Raw genomic sequence first — 16,345 nt, 5'->3', positions numbered from 1 at the left:
GATTAAGGACATCAAGATCTTGCATGCGTTATGGGGTCATTATCTTGTAAGTTAAGCCACAATGATGGTTGCTGGTCGGTCCCCTGGCACGAGATTTGAGTTGGTTGAGACTTGAATTGCTACGAAGATGTTGCATAGAGTTAGAAGATCTGTCCGCTGCAGGATCAAAAATGCGTAGGAATCCGGTTTGTAGAGAGGTTTTGAAAGAGACGGAGATGGAAAAACACTCCTGGAAATTGAATATTCAGACAACAAAAGGATCTGTCACCCAAGCCTCAAAAGTTTTCCTGACCATGGGATTCGTAATTAGCACCTGGTCTCAGTTCCATCTGTTCTCTCCTGCTTTGTACCCTCCTTTCTGTACTTTTTTTTTTTCCTTCTGGGGCTTCTTGTAGCCACTCCAGATCTTGCTCGAATGAAATAGAAAAAGGAACAAAAGGAATCCAGCTTGCAGAGAAGCCTAAAGGCTCACGGGTCTGATGTAGCGTCAACTCGGAGGCAGACTGGAAGGAAGGTTTCACCTTTTAACCAAGCTTTTAAGCATCGGTGAGGACACGGAGAGCTACCTGAGATGAGGTGCTGAGAATGACGTGAAGAAAGCTGCTTCCGATGGCATGTCAGCTGACAGTTATGCTTTGAGACTGAAAGAGTAGGAATCGAAAGATTCCTCCTTTACTTGTTTTTGTTCCTCAGAGAACTCTCAGCTTTTGATCTTGAATGGATGGAGGCGAGCCGTAACTCAGCATCAAAACCACGAGTTACATTACCTCTTCCTCGACCGATGCCCATGTTACAAAGGCCCCAGGCCACATGTACAATTTCGCATCTATCAGAAAAGCACAGAGTTACAAGAAAGTTCACCTTTTTCCTTTTATTTTTGGTCTTTTGGACAGCTTTTGCAACTCATTACCTGCTTGCATGTATCTGTATTGGTTCATTCCTCTTGTATGAACAATGAAAAGCGCAATCTGTCCTGGAAACTAGCTACAGAAGGAGCATGATCCCCTCCCTCTTTCTTGAGTTATTGCTGGCATGGGAAGTGCTGATATGAACTTGCAGTAGCAATTACTAGTTCCAGCATCTTGTTGGTGGCAAGGACGAGACAGTTGGAAGCAACGCTACTGTGTGAAGAGCAGAGTCATTTGGCGAAGGAAAGAATTTTGGGTCCACAGCATGTCCTGCTGTCCGATTACCATTAGATCAGAACAGACGCTTCTCCAGATGCTTAGTCCCGGAATGAACTGTACGATTTGTGCTGCGACTGAAACAGCAGTCATGTCACTCAACAGCTCCCCCCCTCATGATTGCAAGGAGAACTAACTGATTCCCATGGCGGTCTCTCTCGATCCGAGAAGATGGATGCATCGTGCCAGATGAAGCTTTGCCACAACACAGTCAGAGGTGAGTAATCCTTTTGCTTGCGCTCTTTGTGGTGATCAAGTTGAGCTGAGTTCCTATGGACCTCCCGAGGAATGAACGGCAGTAACCCGGTGGTCAAACTCCCTAAGATGCATGGTGTGCCCTTTGGGCAACCTTCGGTCTGCGCTGCTGGGACTGCGAGGAATGCATCAGAAAGAGAAATGACAAGCACAATCTTACAACAAGTCCACGTACGGAAACTGCTGATTTTTCAGACAACACAACAAGTCCCATAATCTTTGCATCACAGCTTGGAACACCAGAGGAGAAAAGAAACCATGAATTTAGATGGTCATGCATCCATAAAATTGGAAACGAGTTCAAGTAGATGAGTCACTGCAGGTTTTAACAACACTTATGAATGCTTCTTCACATTGCAAGTTTGGTGAGAAGGCATTTAGATGTTGTTCCAATTGGAAGATACTTGTGTAGGGAGATCAGAAGTAGCCTTTGAAGCATAGATTCACTAGAAAAGATAACCAAAGCAATTGCATAAGTCAGATTGATGCCACTCCCAGCTACCTAACTAAAGATGCAGGACAGATATGATTATCCACTTGACCTACATGCTACATCTTATATCAATTGCAGAATTCCCAACACCTAGAAACCCACAGGAAGAACCCTATATTAACCTTGTCAGAAATCATCATTGACTCCAAGTGCTAAAGAGATTTTTTTTGAAGGAAAATAGATTGTGAGAAAAGCAGCCATCCTTGTCATAAAAATAACCAAGATTCTTGTCTTTTTCTTTTTCTAAAAAAGTGTCTGACTACTTAACTTTGATTCTGATTAAAGAAAGCTAAGGAATAAACAGTTTCCTGGAGAGAAACAAGTAATGAACAATTGCAATAGCTTTAACAATGAAGATTTATTGCGAGTACCAAAAAAAAAGCTGTATTTAAATGTCTTCAAACCACCCCATTTTAGTTCATGCAATCCTTACATGTAATAAAGAGCAAGATATATTTTCCTAGTTAGCTGATCATAATCAAAGTGAGCCACTTATCTCAGAGTGTGACCCCGAACCAAAGTAAAGCCTAGAATCATTAGTGCTTAAAAGCAAAAGCAAAGAGGTTGGGTGATGCTTGCTTTTTCCCTTGCCCCCATTTGCAAGTGCTTGCAAGTAAGGTAGGTCACTGCAACAATAATCTTCCTCTTTTCCCCCTTCTTCTGCAGATATTCCTTTTACAATCATGTCGTTGCCTGCTGCACATGTTGAGTATCAAACTTGCGACTGGTATCTCTAACTAGTATATGTTATTACTGTTGTTGTTCGACTGGGAAGAATTTTCTTTTGTTGTTGATATTGCTGTTGCCGCTGCAATTAATGCTGCTGTTACTGCATATGCAAGCTGTTCTTTCTATCGTGAAAGTCATTATGTTTTGGAATCCCAGTGACAGATGCAATAATATTATGGAGGATCAGTGGATCAGTCGAGTGTTGAATTTTAGTGCCTTGGACGTAAAAAATCTGTATTCGACACCTATCAGGATATGCATTTCCGTCATCTTTTCTTTTCATATGTGTGTTTGTCTGATCGGATTATGACAGAACTGCAAGAAGAGACTTGGTTTTCCGATAACTTGAGTGATTGATGTGTAATATTCCGGAGATAGTAGGAGAGGAAAGGAATCTACCTGGCTGCAGACACATTCCTTTCCATAGACCCACAAGTTTCTCTCTCTCACGCACTCTCTCATTCTATTATGTGTATATGTCTCCGTGCACTTCATTGTTCCTGATAGCTCATTATGCATCCAATCATGGCAGCTTGGACCCTCTCCCCACCCCACCCCCCTTCCTCTCCAACAGCAACCTAAGTAAGTAGCTGTTTGTAACTTGACGCTGGTTTGTCTTTGAGCAAGAATGACTATCCGGTGTGAAGTGGAGGGGATGCTCCAAAAATCTGCCTTCTGTCACAGAGCACGCAAGCTTTGTCATTTGTGCAGATCCAGGCGCATGCCGTGGACTAGCTATCTGAGAGTTGAAGGGTTTATGAGGAACTACCCCACAGATCTGTGAGGCTCTTGCCACACCCGTGAATGTGCTCGCACCCCTTCCTTCCAGGGAGCATTTCTTGGAGCAGCGACTTGATTCCTTCAGAAGCAGATATGTACGTATTAATTAACGCATGTCACCCCAACTTGACATTAGAAAGAGCAGATCACAATCTATGTATAGTTGGAATCATCCCTCCTCTTCCATTAATGGCGTCCCATAAATGAATCAGACATTGGGTACCTGTACTCTCTTCTTGCACCAACTATTCGGCCTACATGTATCGGACTCTGTCTGTGATTTAATTGCAGCAATGATTATTGCTTACCTCAACGCTCAGCTCTCTCCTCAACCCTCCTCCGGCTACTATTCTACTTCAATTCCCTCGCTATTCATATCCGCTGCCAACGCACACCTTGAACCTTGTGTGTCGGTCTGAAATGTCACCCTGGAACTATGCCTTCTTCTCCAGACCCTACAGCACAATACACCAAAACTACTGTTGGCATTTATCTAGCTTTATCATCTGGTGCAGTGGACACTTTGGTGCATCAGGTTTCCATTTGGCCGCTCCTGGACCCGGTTACTGTCAGGAAACAACCAGTACTACTGGGTTCAACTAGCTCAGTAACTGTGGACATGGATATCACAGAGAGAGAGAGAGAGAGAGAGAGAGAGAGAGAGAGAGTCTTCAAAGCTCAATGTATGCTAGCTGTAAGAGGACCAGACTTCTGGATATTAGTAGACCATGTCCATAAGCTGCAACTCTAGCCGTGAGATCTGGTCGGCTAGCTTTTCCTTCTGTACTTCACATACATATTCTCTATCTTCAGAGGAACGAATAATTCACTAGCATATATAGTACGTTGATCTGTGTGACATTGTCTTCGTTGTGCACCTAAAAAGTTCCATGTGGGATCAAAGACAAGGCAAGTTTTCTCCTTTCTCATCCAGGATTAATCAACACAAATGTTCATTCACTATCTAGAAGAGCGTTTTCTTGTCTGTTCATGATATATGTATGTACGTGTACACCTATAACGAAGTCAGAGTTGGCTGAACCTATTCATAGCGTCACTGTTGACTATTACCATCACAACACGCTGTGCTGCCATGTCTACAGTGAACTGGATTCAGGCCGGTGGATGACATCTCTCCTCCATAGTAACCAGATTGTGTTAGTGTTCTATCATCATCATTCGTCTTCGGCACCTCGAGTTCTGGAATCATTAGTATTTAAGGCTCCTCTCTCTCTCTCTCTCTCTCTCTCTCTCTTATCACCCATCTAAACGTGAGCCACAACAGAAGCCATTGTAGCCCTTGTCCATTATTGTCTTTTCTTGGAATTTCGATTCACGTTGTGCAGCTTTTCAGAAACAAAATCGTGTTCATGCGTTTTAGATATTGTATTAGTTCTGCCTATCAAAAAGTTGCCTCACCCATGCACGCCTTCGTCTGGCATCCAGCAAAGATTTCGACGCAAGGATTGGGAAAAGGTTGCGATCGATGTACGACGACTCATATTCGAACAACAGTAAGATAGATAGGTCTGCTTGGTCAAATACCGATGGATTTTGCTTCGAGTTAAGGACAACATAGGTGATCACATGCATGGCTCGTAGTACAGAACTTACGTTGCTTTCAGGAGACTAACCTAATTCCTATCAGCCATTCGCAATCTTCTCACGAGCTAATTGACGATGGAACACAGAAGACGCTTTCTCATTGAGACTTGCATAGGAAATAGGTTTCGGGTCTCCATCATGACCTTCGCCATCAGAGGGGAACTCAAATGAGGAAATGAAAGGTAAACCCCATGCCTCCAAGAGCAAACGAGACCCAGTCACCGGTCATCCTTAGCAGTTTGAATTCCCATCCCTTGTAGATCCAATCTATGAAATTGGAATCTAATAATAGGAGACTGGATGCATGCAAAACAATTGATAGACAAGAAATAATTAGACCCAATCTAAGAAAATGGAATCCTTTAATAGGAAGGATATTGTCATAGTACGTAGCTCGTATCAACATCTGTCGACTGCTAGTAGATACCAAACCGCATTTCAGATATGAGATTGTAAGCTTGCTAAATAATTGGATCGCACCAAATAATTATCCGAAGAAAAGCTTCGGTTCAATAACCAGCATACATCAATGAATCTCCATTGACACTATGAATTTAATGAAACATGCATGAATCTGGTGTACTCAATCCTGGCTTTGTTTGATAGGATATCGGATACAAATCGATTGACGACTTGAGCTCGTGTTTGATCCGAGCTTGTGCTTTTAGAAACTCTATAATCTTATCAAGTTCAAGCAAAACACAGTCGATCTCATATTCATTTGGGTGACCTCAAATCAACGCAGTAGTTGCCATCATTGGATGATTCGTAATGCAACGTGGCTGACACAAAGATCGAACAGGAAGGTGCTTTACCGATGCTGAGCCGGACAAGTAGAAACATCGCAACCCTTTGTTAAAACGAGAACATGTGTACATGCAAGATTGAAAAGAACATGGCGTAAGTTAAGTTACCAATATACAAGAATATGAGATTGGTTTAGGTAGGATGATGTTTCTCAAGTGTGTGCGAGTCTTCCATGCTAAGTCACAAACAATCGGTGCTATGCTAAGCCGATCGGTGTCGTCGTGGTCTAGACCAAGTGCGGAAGGTGCGACGTAAACCTGCTGCATGGAAGCGATACGAACAACGAGGGGGGGAAAGCGGTAGGAGTGCGTGTGGGGATGCATAGTATTTTATGGAGCGCACCGAGATCAAAGCGAGGTTGGCTTCGGGATGAGGGGTGGATTGGTAGGCTGGTACAGAGCCGAGCCGACCGTGTGGCTCGATCGCCGACGCAAATGCCCGTGTGGAAGCAAGCAAACACACGGGGGAACTCCTTCCGACTCCCACTTAAATTAACACCGGCAACGCCCAGAAGAGGAAAGCAAGTTGTAGACAGCATCCAACCCAAGCCACAGATTGGGCTCCCAATCTCGTCGACAATTGTTATCTTTCTTTCTTCCTGTTGATGGTGTGGTATGTATGGCATGTTTGTATGTGGTATTATTATTGTTAGTATTATATTATTTAGTCCATACATGTATACTTGTTGCAAGTCCCCTATATTTTCTAGCACGACTCTCTTCGATCCATCTTTTTCCCTTCTTTTGCTTTTTCTTTCTCTTCTAACTTTCCCCTCCTCCATGTTGTAGTCAGTCAGGCATTTCTTCTCCCTGTCTCTCTCTAGATCTCTCTCTCTCTGTCTCTCTCTAATGAATTATTTAGTCTTCTCTGTAGTCCTGAACGTTTATTTATTCTGGTTACTGAAGCGTCTCTCTTTCTCTCTGCCCCTTCTCTCTATAACAGGCAACCCTTACAGATATCCATCGGGCTGCTCTCTTTCCGTCCATCTCCTGTCATGGCAGATCCCTACACTAATTTCTCCAGAGGATTCTACAACCACTACTCTTTCACCTCCACCCCACCTCCGCCACCAGTTGCCACTCAGTCCTACAGCTTCATCACGCACAGCTACACCAGCTCCTTCCTCCCAAGGCATCCTCCTTCCCCTCCTCTTAGGGAGGCGCTCCCTCTCCTCAGCCTCAGCCCCACAAGGCACCGAGAGGAGGAGGAGGAGGAGGAGGAGGAAGAGGAGGAGGACACCTCGTGCAGTGCCTCCGCCGAAGGGGCCAAGAACAAAGCCGCACGTATCGAGGATGAAGCCGACGATGAAGTCGATGCGGTGACTGTGGCCCTCCACATAGGCCTCCCGAGCCCCGGTGCAGTTGATCTGATATCAAGACTCCCCTCAACCTCGGAAGATCATAGTGCGGAGAAGGAAACCGAAGGTGGTGACGACGTGGTTCCTATAGGCTACCCTTCCAATCCCATAGGAAGGCTCAACAAAGGCCAGTACTGGATTCCTACTCCTTCTCAAATCCTTATTGGACCTACCCAGTTCTCTTGCCCTGTCTGCTACAAGACTTTTAATCGATACAACAACATGCAGGTATCCGTTTCTTCCTCTATTTCTTGCACTTGTTTCGATTTGCTTCTCATGTCAGGTCTTTATGATGAGATCTATGTTCCACAAGGGTTCTTTTCTGCATCCTAAAGGTTTGTGGGAGCTATGTAGCACTTGGCTCCATATTTTACTGCAGGTCGCCGAGACGGACGCCGATTTTTACCCCTCCTTTTATGTGATTTAACTTGACATAGGCTACGCTCCTCATACTTCTTTTTCTTTTTCCTTTTGGAGCTGTTGATGTGTGAAGCACTGGTAGTTGTGAATTCTCTCTCTCTCTCTCTCTCTCTCTCTCTCTCTCTCTCTCTTTCTCTCTCTCTCTCAAAAAAAAAATATGACTGAAAGGTTTTCAGTTCTCAGGATGGCTCATATAGTTCAAGGCTAGTCATGATCTTCAGCTCTCGGTCCACTGACTCAGGAATTGGAGTTCATATAAAGCCATAGAAATGAGCTGCTTTTCCTAAAACAGTACTGAGAGGCGATCTGCTACTCTCTCTCTCTCTCTCTCTCTCTCTCTCTCTCTCTGGGGGGGTTTTCATGCAGTAAATCTTTCTGAAATTTTTTGCGAGCCCTTCTGAAGTTTTGTTTCTGACAAACCAACCGGCAAGGTTTCAGATTCAGCCGCAGATGAAAAAGAGCGACGCAATCTTATATCAGTATAAATCTTGTGCAGACCGCTGATGTCCGGAAGAATAATTCTTCCTTGATATATTAAGGGCTGTTTCTCATCCGTCAGACATGTGTACTTCACATGATATAGCTTCATTGACTGCTAGCTAGAAACCCTTTTTCTCTCCTTCCTTTAAGGTCTTCAAATTCTTGTGCAATTAGTTCTTGCTATGCTAGCTAGATATAATACCCGAACCAGTAATTCAAATACAAAAGAGAATCAATGGCAACTGAAATAAGTGCACCGGTTTTTCCTATCCTTGTTTTCTTTTGGAGGAGAACATTACGTGACATACCTTTCTCAAAAGATCTTGATGATCTCTAATGGTTTTGATATCATGACTTCAGTGTGTCTTCCGTTGTGTTGTACGATAGATGCATATGTGGGGGCATGGATCACAGTATAGGAAGGGGCCAGAGTCTCTCAGAGGCATCCAACCGACGGCAATGCTAAGGCTACCCTGCTATTGCTGTGCTCCCGGCTGCAGGAACAACATAGACCATCCAAGATCAAAGCCACTGAAGGACTTCAGGACCCTCCAAACTCACTATAAAAGGAAGCATGGAATCAAGCCCTTCATGTGCCGCAAGTGCGGTAAGGCCTTTGCGGTGAAGGGAGATTGGAGAACCCACGAGAAGAACTGTGGCAAACTGTGGTACTGCATCTGCGGCTCCGACTTCAAGCACAAGAGATCGCTGAAGGATCACATCAAAGCCTTTGGGCGTGGGCACGCTGCGTATGGCATCAACTGCTTGGAGGAGGAAGATGATCCATCATCAGAGATCGAACAAGACTGCCATCAACCACACGAGCAAAGGTGATATGGCCAGACCTTTAGCTGATCCCCCCGGCCTTCACTATCCGGTTCATAATGTTTCTTCTTTCTATCTCTTGGTTATGGTTATGTCCGTGCCATGCCAAGTTAGAAGCTCCATGTGGGCTAAGGTCCTGTAAAGGAGCATCTCCTTTGTAATGAAGTGATCAAGTCATAGGTTGCTATGTTCTGAGGCACCGATGAGCTGCCTCTTTGTGTTCCTTGTTCTGGGAAACATGTTTCTCCATCCGTGTTGCTTTATTATATCTTCTCCTGATTCAGTTTACTGTCTTTTCCTGGTTCTCCTCTTACCCCAAAGCTAACTGCTTACAGAGAAGAAAGCAATGTGTTCATGTCCGGAAGCTGTGTGTTCCTCTCATTCATAGTATATTCTACTTATTTGTCCCTAGAATCATCTTTGTAATAACTGCTATATTATTGGTTCTCTTCTCCTTTGGGTTCTAGGGAAAGAGAGCAACAAAGTCGCAGCACAACGGTAGTAAATGCCGTTTACTTACTGCTAATGCAATTAATATGTGAATGTCACTTCTTCCTTCTTCAATGAATCACTTACAATTACACACGAGAGACATACCATATATATATATATATATATATATATATATATATATATATATATATATATATATATATATATATATCATGAGGATGAGGATGCTTGTTGTTTTATTAGATCCTCATGCCATGTCAATATTCGAGATAATGAGTGTCCGGGAAATCCTTTTTTCTACTCTTCTTATAGAGTTATTATTCTGATCTACTGTACCAAAGAGGGAGGAGACCAGACCTTACTAACACTCCTTTCAACTCCCAGGCTTCAAGTTCATGTACTAGTAATTAAAACTAACTATTTTCCCTGGATTTCTCTTCCACAAAAGAAGGCTGTCTTCCTTCCTGTCGTTGCGTTGCATATGCGCCGCCTGTAAAGGCAAAGAGACCAGATAATTCCAAATGTAAGCGTCTCAAACGGGAGATTCTTCACCTGTCTTTCGAAGGGTTGCATGAATCTATCACACCACCGCCCAACTTGTTCTTCGTCATGTTGTATGGTCCGCTATGCCTTCCAAAGCATACGAGTGCCCGTCAGATAGACATTCAAAACCCTGTAAGCAAATCATGCTCTCCTGCTCCTCTACATGCATCTATGAGAATGATTGTCATCATCCTCGAGAGAGAACGATACAGCTACATATCGTATGCCACAAGCGGTAAAACGGGAGAACGGGTTATTCTTGCTGCGAATTTATGATGAGCAGAGGGAGAGGGAGAGAAGGAGAGCAGTCAACAGCAGGCGTGCCGAAGGGTCACATCAGACCACAATCAGTCCATCATCAGTATGTCTGCGTGTACTGTAGTAGACGGAAGAGGGAGAGTGATCAGGTTGTGTCTGGGAGTAGCCCCTCCCCAACGTGAGAGAGGCTCCACACTTCCCTGACCTTCCCCAAACTTGATCCTTACGCCTTGCCCAGTTGTCCTTTTCAATGCTCTGTCACATATTCTCTATTCTCTGCACTTTGTTTGTCTTCCATCGAGAGAGTCCGAGCATGACACACATCCAGGCTTGTTGGCTGATGGAGCTCCGTAGGTATTCCAACCCCAATCCGAAATTAATTCCGGATCTGCATCCTCGTTCTACATCCAATGACCTTATCGAATCATGTACGGTTCTAGATCCATTACCCGATCCAAAAGCTTATCATGTATCTTTGTTTACGTTCATCTGATCAATCTATCTGCATGAATATATGCATTTGGCCTTTGATATTATGTATCACATGTACACCAACTCATGACATTGGATTCTTCACATCTCAAATACCAATCTCGATGTCCTCTGCTTTGGCTTCATGTCTTAGGTGAAAGCTAAGACGAAATATATGACATGTCACGATCCAAATTACTGAACTTGACTATTACAAACTAATCGATCATAACACTACTCATTCATGTACCAGTAGAAGTTTGGCCACTATCGTCTGACCTTTCTCGGCACGCCATTTATTAGACCTGGGAGCTATGGTTACAAATGGCAGCAACTCACTAGACGTTTCCAACCTCACCTTTCTTCCATCTCATAACTCCATTTATGTCACTTGCACAAATTCTTCAGAGTAGGATTGCTACTCGTGGACGTCCACTTGAAACGAGTGCCCTATTTGCATCTAATCGATTAACTTGATGTAAAAGGGGTAGGTAGGTAGCCTTTCCAATGAGAAAGCTCAGACATGCACTCAAGAGGGGGCATTTCTTATCAACTTATTTGTTCTCGAAGAACATGACTCAAGTCCAACAATGAGAGGTCAGGCTGCTGCGAACAGTTGACAAGATGGATTGGGACATGGAGAGTTGGCCGCCACACGAGTCATGAGAATTTATGGACTTGCCCTGACTAGTAGTTGTGACGTTAAGATCCCAAGAGCTAGCCTTCCTTTGCGTACCTAATTCTCCTCTGCAAATCCTCCTTGTCATGTTCATACGTAGTTCATGACAGCGCAAGCCTACCGCTGTTCTTCACCTTGCAAGGGAAAAGGAGACACTGGACCCCGTCAGCGAGAATATATTTATTGCTTTCGCTGTTCACTTTCCAACGGGAGAGACAGCGTTGTCCCCCTCGAGCGGAGTTACGAGGGTGGCGAGGGACGTGGGCGAGGCATGCTGTCGATTTCCTCGGACCAACAACTCGCTGATTAAACTAGGTTGTCTTCCGTAGATGGTCGATTGCTGCAACTTACAAGTCTCTCATCGTTCCACTTAGTAATAGTAGTCAAACTAGGAGCCTTGTTCAGGACGAGACGAGGGAATACATGCATGCATGTTTGTATTTTTCTTGTACCTACAGAAAAGTAGCTCATGCAACATGAGAGCTGCGACTTAGATTGGGCATTACTTACATAGACGCCCCCGACGTTACCTAAAGCCAAAAAGAGGTAGAAAAGGAAATGGCAAGCAGAGAAATCCGCTTTATGAGTGCATCGTTACACTATCTCCTGTTCCAACCGATCATTCTCCACTGTCGATTGCGAGCTTCGCCGGCTGGCTTGTGCAGAATCTGTAAGGTGTATGCAACCGAGCCTCTCCTCGTCGGATAAAAGGCGGTGCCTCGAGAAGAAGAGAGATCAAAGAGAGAGCACCTGACGAGCGACGAAGGATGATGGCTCAAAGATGACAAAAAGAGCATTTCCGCCATGCTTTCTTTCTGGAGAAAAAGACAACAAGGTTTCCCAGCCACAGTGTCGTGGAGCATCAAGGAAAGCATGATGCTGTAGACACAGCTCCAAACACTGTCAAGATTTACCTCATGGGTCTTACTTGCAGAGATAAAATGAACATGATACGAAGGAGGAAGAGACCCAAACTTTTCCCCCTTCTTTTCTGGGAGAAAGATGTGATGATCCACAAAAGCAAATCCACTATGTTACATGAACACTGCTGTCGACTTGCTAAAAGTGAAGATTTGTAACACAGCTTTAAGATCCCAGAGAGGTAGGACCAGTTGTTACCATTGCTGCATGCACAACCCTCAGCTACTAGTTATAAGTCCACACATTGTACTCTATAGTGTTTACATGGATGAACCAATCATTCCAAAAGCTCCTTCCACTAAGTATGAGATGCACCATCACTTTTTCCTTTCCTTTTCCATCTCTCTCAATATCCATTGTTCCTTTTTGCTTTCTTCTTTTCTTTTTCTTTTTGATAAAATTCACTGACCCTTCTAGCCTAAAGTTGACCCAATGCATCTGTCTCTTGATTATTCTTGCCTTCTTTTGCCTCATTTGGTTCTTTCATTTTGTTCATCTTTTTCTTCGAGGTATTTTCATTTTACAGATACAAGTGTGGGCCAGGCCCCACCAACATGGTCCTACAATCTCCAAGTGCAGAGAGAGAGAGAGAACTGGATCACTGCTCCAACAGTACCACCCACCTGATGACTGATTGGTTTTTTGTGGCACCGGAACAGAACTATTCTCCTGGCAAGATGACCACGACTTCAATCGATCGATCCATCGCAGTCGTCTGATTCCACGTGTTCTCTAACTGTGTGGTCACGATTATGTCGGACGGACGACATTACAGATCCGACGGTCGAGATCGTTGTATCGTCAAATCAAACCAAGTCAACGAACAACCGTAGAACCAAGTTAGACCGGGTGAGAATCTGTGTCTCTGCTCGAACACTTCTTGGTGTAGGTAAATCTTACGTTGGATTCAAAGAGGTAGAAGGGATGTTATGAAGAGTAGATCTGCGGCCACAAAGACAATGAGATGGTGGCGTCCGTACTCTGTCAGACTTTATAGACTACTGCCTAGTTCGAAGGAATTATTTTTGCTGCCCCTTCATTCATCCATGGCCGAGCGCGTCATGAGAGGATCAAGAAAGGCCTTCGACAAAATATAGCTTTCGGGAAAACAAAAGTTTATGAGAGAGTAAAAATATATCCGAAAGATTACAGCATCGCGTCGAGTCCAGAAGTGGGAGATCTTTGAACGCACCACCTGCAAGATCAATCAAAACAGAGGAAAGCCCTTCTTTTCTTGGCCATGTTAGCAGGAGGGTGTTCTTTCACTTTCTCGGGGCCATGACGCATTCGAGCTTGGTGTAAATGCGAGGAAAGATCTCCCCTTCCCAATAAAGCAGACAAGATCTAGTGCTCTTCCCTTTATTTAATAAGAGACTTTTGCTTTCTTCTCCGCTTTCAGTGATAGCACCTTTGTCCTACTTCCATAAGGATATATAGTTCCTCCATAAAAGGTAGAGTTGCATGATACGTTATAGAGAAGCTCTCGTCGTCCATTGGATGCCCGGAGCTATAGGTAGCTCCTAATGCTTCACTGGACTTCTAAGAATCCAATCAAACGACATATGCTCTTCTTTTCCTGGGAGTAGAATGGAGAGAACTAGACCACTTTCCGGTTGATATAACCTCACATTTAAGAGCACACAATCTGACGATGTGTTGTACTTCAAATTTGCACTAAATGTCATCGAATTAGTTTGGGAAGGAGAAGATGAGTCTAGACTCTTAGAAGATTTTCGACAACCTGAAGCCGTGAGTAATTTAAGAACATACAATTTATGGATGATCCAACTTCACATTCAAGAACATACAAGCAGAAGAGTAAGTTAATGCAAAACAAGGTTGGGCCATTGCATAGATGTCCAAACTAATCCATTATCCTCATGCAAATGCCTCTTCTTGTCAACTGGTACTTAACTTACATGATGCTGTTCCTGTAGCAGAAGAATCCAGATCAAGGACTGGAGCTAACTTTCTGCAAAAGAAACAGGCCTTAATTCAGAGGGTGATCCCGAAACTTACAGAAGCAACGCAGAATCGTGAGACGGTCTCGTTCTTTCGTAGTTATACTTTAAGATTTCTCAGTCCTTTCAGTGTCTCCTACCTATGTTCAGCAAGGAACTTTCTGATTCAAGACGACACAAACTAAGACTCCTCAGTGTACTCTGCAGAACTCTTGCCTCAGTGGAAACAAGTGTAAAATGCGCTGTGTAATTAAACTATATAAGGGGAAAAGAGAGTGGCAGTCATTTGGGGTAACTCCGTAGGTAATGGACGAAAGATTTGGATGTGGAGACACTACGAATACGTAATCCATGCAAATGAACTGCGTTGCGATGCGTGCATTACGTGTCTTTTAACATTCACTGCCAGAATTAGATCACCACCGCTGGATCTGGATCAAGCAATATCTGAATTTTAAGTGGATTGAAAATGTGAAATATACAAAATAATTATCGACAGCAACGTAATTTCACACCAATATATGATAATGAAATAAAAATTTCTTAAAATGATTTGATTTCGTCTGTGGACATTCATGGGCTGTCCACCGGTTGGGCCGCGCCACGAGATCACCGTCGTTCGTTGCATCCCAGACATGTCGACCGTTCGATGCAGCGTTCCGACAATTCAAACCGACCACGTCTGCAGGCCATCCACTCTCATTCCTCGTCCTAATTACATTGCTGCCATTTCCGTGGACGAAGGGAACGCCAGAGACTGCTTCGCGCCGGCTCCTCGTGCTCGGTGGGTGACGCGAGGGCGGGCCGCACCATACCCTAAGAACCAACCGATCAAAATAGGGGCTAATTAATTCTCCTAATTTCTCTCTCGCCTCCCCACCATTTCACTCTTCGGTCTTCATCTCGTCTTCATTCTCATCCTCTCTCTCTCTCGCTGTCAACGATGTCTAAGAGGTATCCCTGCCTATTGTCCCTTCTTGTAACGTTTTCTTCGGTCGATCGCCATCGTTGCTGCTCTTCTTTCTTGCGAATTTTGATATGCTTGGCTTTGTTTTAGTGGGATTCTTGTGTATCTACGTGTGTCATCTGCTGCCTGATGTTTTCTGGTTCGTATGAACATAATTTTGTGTTTTCTGATATCGTCGATGGAATCTGATCCCTTGGTGGTCCCGTCAGAACTCAGCGTTTGCATTTATGTTCATGTGTCCGCGGGTTCTTGTTCATATTATTGCCAAAATCCATCCTTGCCAGTTTGCTTTTTCGCGAAATTAATCAAATTTGATTTCTTCCGTCATGAAAGAAGGAAGATGCTGTTGAGGGATATGGCTTGCATATTGTTGTCGTAGTAGTAGAAGATTGAAGCACAAGATTGTAAGATTTCAAGGTAGAACCATCCACCACTTTCTTCATGAAAGAAGGAAGACGCTGTTGAGGGATATGGCTTGCATATTGTTTCCGTAGTAGTAGAAGATTGAACCACAAGATTGTAAGATTTCAAGGCAGAACCATCCACTACTTTAACTGCAAGGAGGAGTGGGGTAGAGTGGGGCAACAAAAACTTGCAGGAAATCTAATTTGATGGTTTAATGTCTTGACAAGATACTAGAGGAGCTTCTAGGTTTTCTCGATGTCTAACCTTGATTGCCTTACCAAGATCCATCACCATATAAGTTAGACCTTTTCCTGTTAATGCCTTTCGTCCACGTATGAGCTAGCTAAAAAGCCACCGTTATCCTTTCCAGCAGTGGAAGCAGAATCAATGTCATACTTACATTGCCACAACTTATAATGGTTGCTAACAACCTTAAAGTAGAGAACATAGGCTTGGAACTTGCCAGGGACATTTTTAGTTCATATTATAGAATGTTTGCTTGACGAATTGATAACTTCCTACGGATAGAAAGATAAAGGCTAGTATACATCTATTTAATTGGAATATTATTGAATTCCTGAGGCTATGATAGGCATAAAATCAACAACCTTTATTCTAAATGGACATGGTGGCAGCATTCTGATGAAAAGATCTGATGCTGCTTCTCGAGATCTTTTGTGCTTGTAATATGTTGATTCTATGCAAGTGTTTAGCATTTGGATCCAAGCATTCACATGCTGTTAAGTGAGATG

The 16,345-nt window shown here is 43.7% G+C and overlaps 2 protein-coding genes across 5 annotated transcripts in view; both read left to right on the top strand.

The window, feature by feature from the left end:
* Window positions 1–6,336: 6,336 nt before the first annotated feature.
* LOC135606880 (zinc finger protein WIP2-like) lies at window positions 6,337–9,223 on the top strand. Its single transcript, XM_065098221.1, has 3 exons — window positions 6,337–6,465; window positions 6,796–7,438; window positions 8,498–9,223. The coding sequence occupies exons 1-3, from the start codon at window positions 6,458–6,460 to the stop codon at window positions 8,942–8,944; spliced, it is 1,098 nt and encodes a 365-aa protein (XP_064954293.1). The 5' UTR covers window positions 6,337–6,457; the 3' UTR covers window positions 8,945–9,223.
* A 5,723-nt stretch (window positions 9,224–14,946) lies between these two features.
* The window catches only part of LOC103976988 (E3 ubiquitin-protein ligase makorin), an 8,266-nt gene continuing 6,867 nt past the window's right edge, over window positions 14,947–16,345 (top strand). For 2 of the 4 annotated variants that reach the window (XM_065098216.1, XM_065098215.1), the window contains exon 1: window positions 14,947–15,175. In XM_065098216.1, the coding sequence (XP_064954288.1) occupies window positions 15,165–15,175 (11 nt within the window). In that variant the 5' untranslated portion in view covers window positions 14,947–15,164. The remainder of the gene's footprint in view (window positions 15,176–16,345) is intronic. The other 2 variants (XM_065098217.1, XM_065098218.1) reach the window with 1 other exon arrangement.

Source organism: Musa acuminata, chromosome BXJ2-3 (genome assembly GCF_036884655.1).
Source record: "Musa acuminata AAA Group cultivar baxijiao chromosome BXJ2-3, Cavendish_Baxijiao_AAA, whole genome shotgun sequence".
In the NCBI taxonomy this organism is placed as follows: Eukaryota; Viridiplantae; Streptophyta; class Magnoliopsida; order Zingiberales; family Musaceae; genus Musa; species Musa acuminata.
The sequence above is the reverse complement of the archived record's forward strand: the minus strand, read 5'-3'. Positions and strand labels throughout refer to the sequence as shown.

What these genes read in the sequence shown, in the direction of transcription:
- LOC135606880 (XM_065098221.1), top strand. An exon ending in ATCGATACAACAACATGCAG is followed by an intron (nt 7,439 to 8,497) that starts GTATCCGTTTCT and finishes GTTGTACGATAG; the next exon opens with ATGCATATGTGGGGGCATGG.